Source organism: Tachysurus vachellii, chromosome 8, assembly GCF_030014155.1.
Source record: "Tachysurus vachellii isolate PV-2020 chromosome 8, HZAU_Pvac_v1, whole genome shotgun sequence".
NCBI lineage: Eukaryota > Metazoa > Chordata > Actinopteri > Siluriformes > Bagridae > Tachysurus > Tachysurus vachellii.
In genome coordinates this window covers 8,294,678-8,309,662 of record NC_083467.1, presented here as the reverse complement: position 1 = coordinate 8,309,662, position 14,985 = coordinate 8,294,678, and the positions used below count along the sequence as shown (strand labels likewise).

The following is a 14,985-nucleotide window of genomic DNA, read 5'->3' as shown; positions in this document are numbered from 1 at the left end:
TTGAAACATCATTATAAACCTTTAATAGAGGTCTGATTGTGATTGTTGTAAACCTTCCTCCTATTGGCCACCTGGGCAATTTTAGTGTAGCAATATCCCTTGGTGGAAACATACCAGAGTGGGACTTAAGTGGGAGCGGATGCAAAATTTTAATCATAGGCAAGGTCATGGAGGCAACGTCTGATGTTAAAAATTGAAATGGATGAAATTGGATGGATGAAATATCTTACAATGAACAAACATGACCCAATAAGGGAAAAAAAATACTCAAAGAAGGAAGAACATCTTAGAGTAATTTTTTTCAAACAAACAAAACATTCATATAAATCCATTTTGGAAAAATTAGGAAGAGAACTATTTGGCTTTGAAAACATCCAAAGTCTTCTGAAATAAAGCCTCAGTCTTTCTCATTGTGTTTACCTGTGGCAGCTCAGGTATTGTACTGTACTGATACATTACTAAATAGTGGTTGGCCAAAAAGAAAAAAACAATCAAACTGTAATGCAAACTATGAATATGTAATTACCAATGCCAACAAGAAAAAAACGGGAGAAAAAAGATTAAAAAAATACTAGTTGCTTTCCATAACCTTACTGTTTTTAAAAAATTCCCAACTCAAAAATAAAAAAACACCGTACAGACAACTTATCCTGAGTACAATCTTAGAAAATAAATAAACCCTCCATGCTTGCTTCTTTGTGTGTCTTTATATGGTGTATGGAATTTGACAGGGTAATCAGTCCTGGTTTTGTTGGCTGGTCAGTATCCCTGTAAACCGTTGTAAACCTTCTGTGATGGTGTCTGCTGCAACAACGTCTTTATATCTACACAAGAAAAGAGATAAACAATGGTTATGACGGTAAATCAGTCAGGAAATGTCAGTAGATGAAATTTTAGAAGAGATTTTGTTCAAAAAATATGCAGGTAATATATATTACTATATAATACCCATAAAAAGATCTAGATAAATAAATCATTACTATTGCCATACCAGCTTTCTCCTTTTCATTAAACTGCTCCTTGGGGAAGTCTACATCAAAGGTTATTATAAGCGAGCCACGGATATTGTTGTTGTCGAAATTGGGAAGTCCTTCACCTTTCTTCCAGATTCGAGCTCCAGGCTTGGTAATTTTATCTCGAACAATGTGAACCTGTAAAACCAGAAAAACACAATTTATCTAATAGATTATACAAAGTGACACAGCAGCATAAAGCTGAAATGTGAATAGCAATAAGGATGCTTGCCTTGTGGCCATCCAAATGTGGGATATACATTTCGAAACCAACCAGGGCCTCTACCAGAGTGATGGTGACGTTTGTGTAAAGGTCATCGCCTCTGCGCTCAAACACTGGGTGCCTAGAGTACCAAACATATACAATAAGCAAGGATGCATATCTGTATGCACAAAAAAATTGTTTGTAAACCTGGATTAAAGCACTCAAGATATTTTATCTCCATTAAGTCTGCACAAATAACAATTATTACAATGCCCTTAATTAGTTAAACAATCAACTTTATCATCAACAATCAATCTTTATCACTAGTTATTGTTTATGAGGTTTATTGGATGAACTCTCAGCCTTTCCATGTATATGTTTTAGCTTTGTGTTTGACAGCATACTGTTGTAGCATAGTGACTTTAAATACCTTTTTTTGGCTAAAATAATGCAGAAATACTAATACAACTCATCGAGCACCTGAGAAGACCTACTTTATGTCTTTCACACAAAGTAAAAATAACAGTAAAACAAATCTTTAGTGTTAGACCCATGTGGACCCATGTGAAAACAATGATCCTACTTCAAGACTTTGATGCGGAAACGAAGATCTCCAGGCTCTCCATCAACATGGGGTTCACCTGCAAACAAGGAAACAAAAAGAAAGTACTATTTTTTGGGCTACACCTGAAAATATTAAAAATTAAAGTGTGATAAATAACGCAGTTTCTGGACTGTCAGATTGTACCTTCGCCAATAAAGGGGTACTCCATATCATCCCTGACTCCCTGCTCGATCTCCACCTCTAGTGTCCTCTCTTCATTCACAAGTCTGCCAACAGTGTCAACATTATTTACTGTGTGTGTGTGTGTGTGTGTGTGTGTGTGTATGCTACTTCTGTATTTATTCTCATGAATGTAGTAAGACTTACTTAATATTGGGGCATTCATCACAGACCACTTCCTGAGTCATTTGGAAGCGTCCTGGCCCGAGCTGTGTTGTTCTCATCTCCTGGCGACAGTTGCATTTCCTTTTGCCTGGAGCCTCTTTAGCAGTAGGTTTGTTTCGCACCACCTACAGTGTGGGAGAAGAGCAACCAACTTACAGTTTTGAGAGAGACACTGCAAAGTTTCTTAGATTTCCTGCTTTAAATAAGCACATCACATAATTACACATTCCTTAAGGTCTACTATGTATCCCTGCAAATTAAAATCCAAGTACTCGTTATTGGAATTTGTTTGCATGTGCATTACCAAATCCAGTTGTGTATCTGTAATTGCTTTTAGTGAAATGGTGAGAGAAAGTGTATGATTCATTCAAAATCATACCTCTACAAAATTTCCAGAATAAACCTCCTCAAGTGTAACTTCAAGATCTAGAACAATGTCATTTCCTCTTGGAATGTTTCGGTCTTGTTGTTGTCTGTTTCCACCGAACACAAACCCAAAGTCCCCAAAGAAACTGCAATGATATAAAAAATAAAATGCTAAGGCACAGCACAATACATACCAGTGATTATGTCTTGCAGCAGAAATTAGGCCAGGACTGTATATTCTGTGTAATATATTTTATATACATATATACACACACACGGTTTTTGTATTCACTATGTAATGTAACACGATCACCTGTAATAACAGCCTTTACTATTGAGAAAAATAGCCTGGATTGAATGAGTAAATGTTCATTTTTGAGTTCATTTGCTTAATAGTGAACATTTTTAAATATGCCCATTAGTAATGAACAAGCTGGAAAATCAAGCTCCTGCAAAACCCAGCTCTGGCAAAACCCAAGAACAAAACATGAATAATGCGAGTAGCCGCATGCTCCATTATTTTTATAATGCCTTACAGGTTTGCTACACCCAATAATACATATCAGACCGAATATGTGACAAAGTGAAATATGTCAGAACAGTTTAAACCAGGGTCTGAAGGCAAATTAAATATGTCTAATACAATTTTGTATGTGTAGATAATTTAATTCCAAATTGCTGTGGTATAAGAGAAACCAAACACTTCAGGATATGATGTTATAGAAATACAATCTCTGAGCACTTTATTAGAAACACGATACTAATATCAACCTCAATTCTTCATAGCATGGTTCCACAAGATGTGGAAACATTCCTTTAAGATTCTGGGCCATAGTGACATGATTACATTATGCAATCCCTGCAGACTTTTCATTTGCACTTTTGTACTGTGAATCTCCAAGTTTTTAGCTGTCCAGTTTTGGTGAGTCGTGCCCAAGGCAGCTTCAGCTTTTTGTTCTTGAGTGAAAGGAGAGGAATTTGATGTGGTCTTCTGCTATTGTAGCTCATCTACCTCAAGGTTCAATGCATTCTAGGATGCATTCTATAAAGTGGCTTTTTGTCAGCTTGAACAAGTCTGGCCAGTATCTTCTGTCCACAGAACTTTTTATTAATTTTTTTTTTTTTTTATTAAAAACATCAGTGTACCTACACATTCATGCAAGTATGTGTAGGTACACTGATGTTTTTAATAAAAAACTTGATGAGACTATAGTCCACTTTAGATGGTAAATGTGTGTTATGCAATGAGTCATGCATTATTTTGTGGTTTAATTCTTTACTTGATAAACATTCTGAGTCTGGGTTGTTGATCGGAGGATCAGGGTTCAAGCCCCAGCACTACCAAGATTCCACTGTTGGGTCCTTGAGCAAGACCCTTAAACCTCCCTGCTCCAGGGGTACAGTGTCATAGCCGCCCCTGCGCCCAACCCCAACCTCCTCAGTTGGGATACGTGAAGAAAAGAATCCCACTGTGCTGTAATGCTTATGTGCGATATAAAGGCTTCCAATTCATTTCAATGTGTATTTTATAAACCACTTTAAACGCATACCTAGAAAATATATCACCGTGTGAGCTGTGATGACCTTCTTTCAGTCCCTCCTCTCCATAAGCATCATACTGTTTTCTCTTCTCCTCATCAGACAGCACCTGAGTTCAACACAAACCAAATCACACAGGTTGTTTTATTCTAAAATGGCAGCAGAAATAGTCTGAGAAATATTCTTTCAGATGGATGTCATGCCTTATTTCAATGGCGTAAGTTTGATTTTGACATTGGTGGGGACATAATTTATTTGTCATTGGTGGGGACATAATTTATTTGACACTGGTGGGGAAAACATTCCCCGTACAGTGATGCCTCGAGATACGAGTGCTTTGACATACGAATTTTCTGAGATACGAGCTGTGATTCGACCAAATTTTTGGCTTGAGATACGAGCAAATTTTTGAGATACGAGCATCCGAGCTGCTGCCGCCGAAACAAAGATCTCCAACAACCACGTGTGCGCTGTTTCTCCCGCCTCAGCTTCCCACTCCGCGTCTCACTCAGTTAAAGCTGCCTTTACACTACACACGTCAAACGACGGCCGATAAACAGGAAGCCATTCATTTCCTATGGAGAGTCGCAAAGGCGCTGCGTGAGGTGCCGACCATCTGCGGATCCGTAATTTTCGGATCCGTTTTGAGCGTTGGATCCGTTAAAAAATCTGAACTTGTGTGACTACATCTGATATGCCGAATGGACAGGTTTTTATTAAAACGACCGGCAGATGTTAGTGAGGAAAGAGTGACAAAAAAGGCAAAAACAAGTGAAGAGAAAAGCGATGAAGAAAATTAAGCAAAATTAATGTAAAGAAAACAGAAATTGTAGCAATTAAGTTCAGTTAAGTTAAGAGAATTTCAGTTCTGTCAGGACCACTTTGTCAAAAGAGAATTTATTAGATGATACGCGTACAGTTAGTGTTGGCGGTATGGTTCTGTTCTGGGCAAAAATCCACGCGCCCGTCCGTGCGCATGCGTGGTCAGAGCGCGGAGAGCAGCGACTAGAAAATAGAATAAACCCCCGTATAACAGAACCACTAATCATGCATAGTATTAGATATGCTCGCTTACGCATTTTTGGAAATAAATAAATGAAGGAATGAATTGATAAATAAATAATTAAATAATTAGAGAGAGAGGGAGAGAGAGTAAAATATGTGGAGATTTATGACGTAAACTGGTACAGCGAACACGGGTTTCGGCATGGTGGAGTCGGGGTTGGAGGAGGGAGTTTAGATCACGGCAGCAGCGAAGCGCTAGAGCGGCTCAATGAATGGGAATTTAAATTGTCGGGTAATATGGATGTCGTAACCGTATAGGTGCGCGTCGTGGACAGCTGATTAACAGCTGATGCACGCTTGACGACGTGGCCTGCCAGAACTAACGCGATGCTTGATTTAAGTTCGTTAATTTTAGTGACGTTTAGTTAAGTTCCATTTAAGTGTAAAGTAGCATTAAGAGTGTACAGTAGCGAGTAAGTGAACGAAAGCAAAAGTGTACGTACGAGACAAAATTCCTCCTGTTTCATCCCCCCTCAACCTCCGTGCGCATCTTCCGTAAAGTAAAACCAGTTTATTTTTTTAAACATTCTCTTTTATTACTGTATGTTTTATACAATATTTGTCATATATATACACACAGGTACTGTACATTTTTCATATTCAAAACACAAACAAAACAACTGGAGTGGAATTTTGCGAGCTGGAACGGATTAATGGGATTTCAATTCATTTAAACAGGAAAATTGTTTTGAGATACGAGCAATTTGAGATACGAGCAAGGTCACGGAACGAATTAAACTCGTATCTCGAGGCATCACTGTATTTTGTGCATAAAACTGTTGTTATAAGAATACTTTCTTACTCACATACCGGTAGCTGCATAATCACGTTGCATATGGCTTCATAAAACGGAATATAGCCTCCTACCTCAACACATTAGCGAGAAAGACAAAGCCAATCAAACAGTGACGTGGGTTAGAGAGCAGGACTCAACAAAGGCAAAGGCCAATCCTTTTAGAGAGGTGAGCTACAGAGGCGGGATTCATTGCAGGGGGTAGATCTGTTAAACGTTTGTGTTCCACAAGTTGCGCTATTTTTTACAGAACGCTGTTGTAAAATATTTTTCACCTTATTTAATGATTCCTGTATAAATGTTAAATGAAAAGTAAAAAAGCACAAGACACAGACGGACATCAGTTGCTATATATATATATATATATATATATATATGCTTGGTCGAATTATTGCTAGGGACAATTGAGTGTTCCCTGGATATTGGTAGGGACCGTCCCTACACAAATCGACGCCCTTGCCTTATTTCAATTCCCTAGAGAACTACATGGTGCAACAACCATACGCAAATTTGATAAGTTAAGGATTTCATTTGCATTCAATTCAACGTGACTGCCTCAGGGACGCCATCAGAAATCCACACCGGGATTTCACCAATACCAGTCCGCTGGCGTTTGGACCAATCAGAAGAAGCCACACGTTTCTCTCCTCAAATCAGATTCTTCCAGGGTTTCTAACAGCAACGAAATCATGCCTGTTACATGTAGCTTTATAGAACGAATTATAACGAATACATTTGACTCGGTTTATTATAAATAACGACACAATGCACCGTTTATAGTCATTACGGAGTGTGTTGAACTAAACACGTGATAGAATTAAAAGACATCAAGAGGCCCTATTATGTCGTAAGCGGAAAAAAACGTGTTCAACACGTTTTTTTAGTAAAATAGTCCAATAGAATAGAGTCACACAAACCTCGTAAGCCGCTCCAAGATCTGCAAATTTGTCCTGTGCTTTGGGGTCGTCCTGGTTTCGGTCAGGATGGAGCTGCAGAGCCAGCTTTCTGTAGGCTTTTTTGATCTCTTTGATAGATGCTGATTTACTTACTCCTAGGATCTGGTAGAAATCTCTCCTAAAGTACAGACAAAAAAATCACAACAACTATGCTGTGGATGACTTTCTCGAGTTCTTCCTACAGAGTCATTAGTTATTTCCTGTTAAGAGTGACACTAACAACAACAATCTAGAGACTGATCTACTTTATTTTAAAAGTTCAGATCCTGTGCATATCCTCAGTAGAATCTGGGGTGTATAGTCAGGATAATGGTATTTAAAAAAACGTGTTTATTTTAGCGTTTTGAGCTTAAACCGCTGTTATATACACACACAGCCGGGACATTACCGACCAATCACAGAAGAACATGTGGACCAGCTAGGTTTAAACCAACGAAAATGTCAAATAAAGCCACTGTCACATACCCGGCGAGCACTGTCGCTATTAAACACAAGAGGAGACAGAATAAACTCCAGAGTTTCATCCCTCCAGCAGCCATAGGGCTTTCTTTCTTGCAAAAATCCAGTAAAAAAAATACACCGGCTTTCTGTGTTGTCTATCTGGGAACTCTTCCTGTTCTAGCTCAAACCACGCCCACATTTTCACACCGGAAGTAAGTTAAGAGTCCCTAAGAGAACCGGTCCAAAAATAATATTACACATATATCATTGTAAGGTATTTCAGCAATCATATAATCACACAGCAAGAAGTGTGATTCTATAGGGAGTCGTTGGGTATTTGATTTGATATCCAGCATATAACATTTTGTGCTGCTACAGCCTAATGTAAAACAGTCAGGATGTTAGACTTGTATTTTGTCTATTAGTTGTGACAAACAGGAAGCACTATTGTTTTTGCCTCCCCACTGCCTTGCTAGTGATAGAGGAAATAAAAATGTCCTCGCTTGACAGAGTAAAAGTATTAGTCTTAGGAGATTCAGGTAAGGCAAGGAAATCGGCGTGATATGAGGTTTTTTTTTTAAATTCTCTTAATGTTCTCTTATATAGCCAGTTAAATGTGTTTCTTATTAATGGTGTCTGTGTGTTGACCTGGATTGACAGGATACAGGACAAACGCACTGGGTTCCAGAATTCATGGAAAAAAATAAAAAATTAATAATTCACTTTTTTTTTTACACATTATTCAGAATTTTCCCTTTGAATCTGTTTTCTCGCAGTTTATTTTTCTTCATATAATTTCAGGAAGTCTTTGGCTTGCTCATGAGATGGATGTGAAATTTATGTCTGGAATTTCTATATTTCTGTAAAGCTGCTTTGTGACAATGTCCATCATTAAAAGCGCTATACAGACAAATTGAACGAGCTGTCTAACACATCTAGCTGTAAATTAATACTCCTCCTTAATTATTTATACTGACTGCACTTCCAGGTGTTGGAAAGTCGTCTTTAGTTCATCTGTTGTGCCATAACCAAGTATTGGGAAATCCTTCATGGACAGTTGGCTGTTCTGTGGACGTCAGGGTAAGGCTCATAACTTCTCTATACTGTCCTTATCCCCGTTTTTGGTGGTAAACAATAATGTACCTTGTGTTTTACAATTCATCAACAAAACAGAATGAATCTTTTACTGACACCCCTGACAATATTGTGTATATATTACAGCACATGAGATGTTTTCCTTAGTAAAAAGCTCAAAATCCGGTTCTTTTACGTCATTAAGGGGGTCTAATAATTTAACACATGTTAACACTGGCATCCACGGTGGCTTAGTGGTTAGCACGTTTGCCTCACCTCGTCGGGGTTCGATTCCCGCCTCCACCTTGTGTGTGTGGAGTTTGCATGTTCTCCCCGTGCCTCGGGGGTTTCCTCCGGGTACTCCGGTTTCCTCCCCCAGTCCAAAGACATGCATGGTAGGTTGATTGGTATCTCTGGAAAATTGTCCCTAGTGTGTGATTGCGTGAGTGAATGAGTGTGTGTGTGTGCCCTGCGATGGGTTGGCACTCCGTCCAGGGTGTATCCTGCCTTGATGCCCGATGACGCCTGAGATAGGCACAGGCTCCCCGTGACCCGAGGTAGTTTGGATAAGCGGTAGAAGATGAATGAATGAACACTGGCATCCAAGTAATTTCCAATTGCATTCGAGTAATGTCCACATAAATAAATATTCCTAATTGTTTCTTATATTAGTACACATCTGTGACCGTCTGGTTACTTTTGTTATACTGATGCTTTGTTACTGTGCACCTTGTTGACTGCCTTCTGCTGCAGGTCCATGACTACAAAGAAGGCACGCCAGAGGAGAAGACCTACTACATAGAACTGTGGGATGTTGGCGGATCTGTGGGAAGCGCCAGTAGTGTTAAAAGCACCAGAGCCGTTTTCTACAATTCAGTTAATGGTAAGCTATCAAAAGCATTGTTAAATGGTGTATAAAAATGGCTTTGATGATTAAATAGTGACCATGGCCTCTAGGTGTAGCTCTGGAATTATTTCAGAAATATGTTCTTATGAAATGATAGATCAATGATACTGAAATGTTTTCACAGGCATTGTTCTAGTTCATGATCTTACAAACAAAAAATCCTCCCAGAATCTGTATCGCTGGTCAATGGAGGCTCTAAACAAAGACTCCTCTCCTACAGGGGTCATTGTGTCTAATGGGTGAGTCAAACTCAGTTAGTGTTAATTGGAACTGGTTTTAAATAGGCATAATTGTGTTTACATTTTGCACAATTCTGCATTGTTCTTATACATGCATATAAGCACATAACTAAATGTGACTGCTGTGGACATGCAGGGATTATGACAGAGAGCAGTTTGCAGATAACACCATCCCTCTCCTGCTAATTGGCACTAAGTACGATCAAATCCCGGAAAACAAGAGGAACGACGTTCTGACTCGCACCGCCTTTCTGTCTGAAGACTTCAACGCAGAGGAGATTAACTTGGTGGGTGATTCTAACAGTTTTGAGACTAGAAATATCAGAAAAATTTTAACGGCATGAAGAAATATATTTTGTTTCCTACCTCTGTTTTTCTTGAATTTATCTGTAATGTAGGACTGCACAAATCCTCGCTACTTTGCTGCTGGTTCATCTAATGCTGTAAAACTTAGCAGATTTTTTGACAAGGTAAGACAACTCTAGTATCTGTGATAGACCTACTGAAGATGGCCTACTCGTTCATTACTTCCCATTATTGACCACACTTTCCTCTGATTGATTTCAGACAAGCAGCATTATTTGGCATCAATATATAACATTAATCTTCTTTAGTACATAATGATAAACAGTGCAAGGTTTGAAATACAGTTTATGATCGTATGAATGAATAGTAGAGAATAACAGACTTTTAGAAATGGCCTTTTATCAATACAAGTCAAACATCTAGTGGATATTACATCATTTGCACATATATTTCAGGGCATTTTGTCAAAGCCAGGGTGGACTTGATTTACCTGTACCTAAACCAACAAACTGGTATTTCTGAATTATATGCTGAGGTTCCATCAACAGGGCAGAATATTTGAGTAGTTATGCACTTTTCATGTTTTATGCCCCAGTATTTCATAGTTTTTGTGATTGTTGTGGGGCAAAAATATTACATTTTTCTTTTCTTTTTTTCCCAAAATTTTCTTTTTTTTATGCTTTTTTTTCAATGGAAAACTACTTGACTTGGGTAAAATGCAAGCCTGGGATTTTTCTTTTAAAGTCATGCCAGTGAAGACAAATATGTAGTTACTTTCTATGATGGCTGTACTCATGTTAGAATCAAAGAGCGCATTGGCTGAATAAGTCGTGTGATGTGTCTTGGACAACATCTGCACCCAAAATTTGCAGTAATTTTGAAATATTCCATTTCCACAATTGCAAATTTTAAAAATCCTTGTGGGATTAATTATTGTAGATTATAATTAGTTATAATTAATTGAAAAAGTATATATGTGTGATAGTATACTTATTTTATGGGACATAAATAAATTTTATAATAATATACTAATAAATATTATAATAAATTCCATCAGGATTTAAAAAAGAAATTATTTCTTATAAGAGTTTTAATCATATGAATATTTAATTTACAATATATTATATTGTACCTAAATCATGTATTACATATTCCAACATCTAGTGTAAACAAACGGTAAATGTTTATTTATTTATTTTTACTTATGTTGCAGGTTATAGAGAAGAGATACTTCAGCAGAGACTTGAGTCAGGTGAGAGTGTGTTCTGTCCCTGTGTATAGTATTGCAGCATGTAGTTTTTAACTTTGAACAGTGTCATGAACTCCATGATCACTGCTGTGTGCTGTTTTTGTAGCGTAAATAATTTTTCTTTCTAAAGAATACCACAAAACCCATTTTTTGTCACCTTTTCTTGTAATGTCTTGCTGTGGGTGTGAATTTCTCATTCTGCTCTGTTGTTTGTAGATGTCGGGCTTCACAGACAGGAAGCGATTCAACTTCAAAGGTCTTCACTACGACTGAAGGTGTGAAAACGGAGGCAGCAGAGTCTTATGGTTTTAGAGTTCTGTATAATTAAGCTCATCATTACTATATCTGTATGCATGTAGTATGCAGGTGCAGGTGGTCCTGGGAAGGTTTGTGAAGTAACACCACTAAACTAACAGCTGAAAGACTTCTCGTGTTTATTTGTGTGCGATTGTCAGAGTAAAACTGCAGAATAAGATTCAGTTAAGGTGTGTTTACATACTGTACACATCCATCCATTTTATACACCACCTTTCCAGGTAAACATTTACAGGTGAAAATGTGTAAAACAGATGAAGATGGAGCCAAGGACCCCTTTTAAACACCCAGATGAGCCACATAATACTTGCTGATACAAAATACTTTCTCCGTATCTGCTACAAAATGGCAATGATTTATCCTTAACAAAAACGATTTTATATTGTTACTAATTATTTTAATTTATGCAGTTTTATAAATTTGCATATTTGCTATATTAGCAATCTTGTACTTTTGTAACTAAAGTTCACATAAATATAGAAACATAAATAAAGCAACCTTACCATTGCAGCACTCTTACTGTATCTACTCATTACTTTCTCAAAAAATGCTTAAATGTCTCCATCAGTAAACAATTGATAACAAAATAGACTTCATTTATTTCTAACTAGAATGTATCTGGAATATAACTAGAATGAATTTACTGGTTACACAATTGCACTTTTTTGATCATAGAGTACACAGTTATAGGAGGGAAATAGTTTATAAACACAATGTATTAGGGCTATTCAATTATATTGTAATGGAGACCAGTTAATAAAAAGCATCCCAAATGAGGGGCCGGAGAGATATGGCTTGCACTACGAGTGATGACACAATTGCACCATTTTCCTACATTTTAACATGCTCGTGTTGTATTCTGAAACTGCATAACAAACATCAGTACATTATACAACAGGCTTTTTCTACAAACATATTCAAAATGTCATATTTAGAAAGGCTTTTTTTTTCTACATTCAAATGGGTAAATCAGAGAGATATATCACACTCATTTAGAATTTAACTCCTTTAACTGAGACTTAAGTGCACATAAAGTTTACAATGTGGAAAATAATTTTTTTTCATGGTATTTTATGTCATAACACTAGTAGTATGTTTAGTTTAGTTTAGTATGCCTATATAAAATACAGCAGCTATCTCAATAATTGGCAAACATTTCGCCTGCCTTCTAATGAGAGAAATGACATTTTTTAGATTTTGCAAGAGCAATGAAATCTGGTGCATATGTTGTCAGTGTAATACATACAGTGGTGCAGGTGCAGACTGTGAGGGATGTGTGATTACTCGTTTTAATGCCATTCATCTGTGAGAATGCCGATTCGCAAGTAGAGCTAGAGTAGTAGAGATGGGCTAATGTTGTTTTAAAAAAAAAATGGAAGCAAGAAATGATACTAACAAAAGTTCTGATCTGTCATCGTCCTGTCAGTCATCGAGTCTTACAGGAGAGGCTGCTTGTGCCACTCGCCTAACTGTTGGGATTAAACTATATTTATTATAGAGATGAAATTTTCACACTAAGCACTTAAAGATCTGGAACAAATTACTGGGCTAGAGCAGGGCTATTCAATCGGTGGCCCGGCCTTATACAGTCTCACCCAGATGAAGGTGGCTTCCCTTTTGAGTCTGCTTCCTTTCAAGAAATTTAAGGTTTCTTCATATCCTCTCAGGGATTTTTTTTTGTCAGCATCAGTTAAATAAACTGAAAGAATCTGTTAAATAAACTAAAATGTGTTAAATTATAATGATCAGCATAATACTTATAAATAAAATATTTGGTACACAAAAAGCAAAACTAGCTTATCTGAGATATAGAAAGATTTAGTGGCAGTAAACATGTTTATTTCAAGAAATTACTTGGTGATTAGTCAAACATTTCTGAAGAACACAAAACTAAATGATACAATTTCCTCCATAATACATTTCTAAGAAAATAAACACAAGAGTCATAGTTGTGATTTTGATGGAACCTTGTAATATTGTCAGTTTAATTAACACTGACACCATGCCTCATTTGGACTGTAAAATTATCAGAGCTAATAATAAGAGGAAAAAAATACACAAATCAGTGTAACATTTTTCTAGCACTGGCATACTTTTTCAAAGTAAATGTGCAATATTCAAAAACAATAACCTTAAGCTGTATACTAAAAACAAAGAATATAGAGGGAGAACTTGACTTAGAACTGCTCAATTCTGGCATTTTGACAACATGAACACCTCACTAGAGAGTAGCATGAGGCGTGAAACAAAACGTAAATTTTATACTCATATTTTGCACATACACCTACTTTCTCCAACCCAAAACCTTTTACCGTAACTAGGCACTCTTTCACCCCCACAAAACACTTACACACTTTGGGTGTTTCCGTAATCTTGTCAATTTCTGGAATTTTCTAATAACAAAGGTCATCAAGTCATAAGTAGCCTACAACAAGACTCAAGAATTTCTCCCTCTCTTTGTGTGTGTGTCTCGGTACTACACTGTCCGCCTGTGTATACTCAAATAATAAAGAACATTTAAATGAGGTTCAACAATGAGCTATAAGATTGATCGCACACTCCTCTTGATATAAGTACACATACTCTATAATCTATGTTACTTAAAACTGTTGTAAATCAGTACCAAATGAAGGTCCTTTTCTTGTAAGAATTTGAACATCTTTGGTGCCAACAAGTCCAATATGGAATATTTTCAAATTCAAAGTTCAAACGGTACTTTCATTTTGCCATATAAAGATCAATAAAGGTCTTAAAACATTCTAATGCCTCAGGTTAAAGAGAATATTTCTGCATAGACCTCATCCAAGCCTGCAATAACACAGACTCATGAATTCAGTCTGTGAATGATGAACACTGTGCAGGTCTCCTAGCCTCAACCCTAGTCAGTGTAACTGACACTGACCATGCTTCATTTTGGACTGTAAAATCATTAGAGCATTACTTATAAGAAGGAGGAGAAAAACACAGTGTAATAAATATCTAGCACTGGCATACTCTGGCACTTTTCCAAAGTGAATGTACAATTTCCACAGACAGTAACCTTATTTGTATATTAAAAAAAGAAAATGAAGAGAGAACATCATAATAAAAAAACTGCATAATGCTGGCATATTGAAGCATCACACAAGATGAACACCTGACTAGACAGAAGGGTTGAAAAGGCGAGAGAGACTTAATGAGAGAAGCATGAGGCGTGGAACATAATTGAACTATTACTCACTTTTTGCACCTACACCTACTTTCTCCTGATCATAACTGGTCACTCTTTCACCCACACAAAACACACACACTTTTTCAGTGTTTTCTTTCCTAATGACAAAGGTCATAAAGTCATAAGTAAGCCTATAAACTTATTATTGTTTTTCTTTTAAAATAATCATTGATGTGGTCAGTACATTGCCATAAATGCCTGATGTATAGAATATGATACAAACTCATATGTGTAAGTGGTTATAAAAAAAATTATTTTGCTTAAAGGCCCAGCAAACATTGAATAGATTTTTTTGGCTTTACAAGTTTAAATTAAGAAAAAAAAATTAAGAGTAAATAAACTTTACTCATATGTATA

The 14,985-nt window shown here is 36.9% G+C and overlaps 2 protein-coding genes across 2 annotated transcripts; one reads left to right on the top strand and one right to left on the bottom strand.

The window, feature by feature from the left end:
• Window positions 1-7,513, bottom strand: dnajb11 (DnaJ heat shock protein family (Hsp40) member B11). Its single transcript, XM_060876065.1, has 10 exons — window positions 7,352-7,513; window positions 6,848-7,004; window positions 4,084-4,181; window positions 2,547-2,679; window positions 2,150-2,292; window positions 1,967-2,049; window positions 1,802-1,859; window positions 1,246-1,357; window positions 992-1,151; window positions 1-824 (listed from the first exon to the last, which is right to left on the bottom strand). The coding sequence occupies exons 1-10, from the start codon at window positions 7,423-7,425 to the stop codon at window positions 760-762; spliced, it is 1,083 nt and encodes a 360-aa protein (XP_060732048.1). The 5' UTR covers window positions 7,426-7,513; the 3' UTR covers window positions 1-759.
• Window positions 7,514-7,716: 203 nt separating this feature from the next.
• On the top strand, window positions 7,717-12,004 carry rabl3 (RAB, member of RAS oncogene family-like 3). The gene is made up of 9 exons (XM_060876064.1): window positions 7,717-7,866; window positions 8,316-8,407; window positions 9,155-9,284; window positions 9,433-9,547; window positions 9,684-9,834; window positions 9,946-10,017; window positions 11,067-11,105; window positions 11,319-11,377; window positions 11,639-12,004. Exons 1-8 carry the CDS (start codon window positions 7,821-7,823, stop codon window positions 11,373-11,375), a joined length of 702 nt encoding a protein of 233 aa, XP_060732047.1. The 5' UTR covers window positions 7,717-7,820; the 3' UTR covers window positions 11,376-11,377; window positions 11,639-12,004.
• Window positions 12,005-14,985: the final 2,981 nt, after the last annotated feature.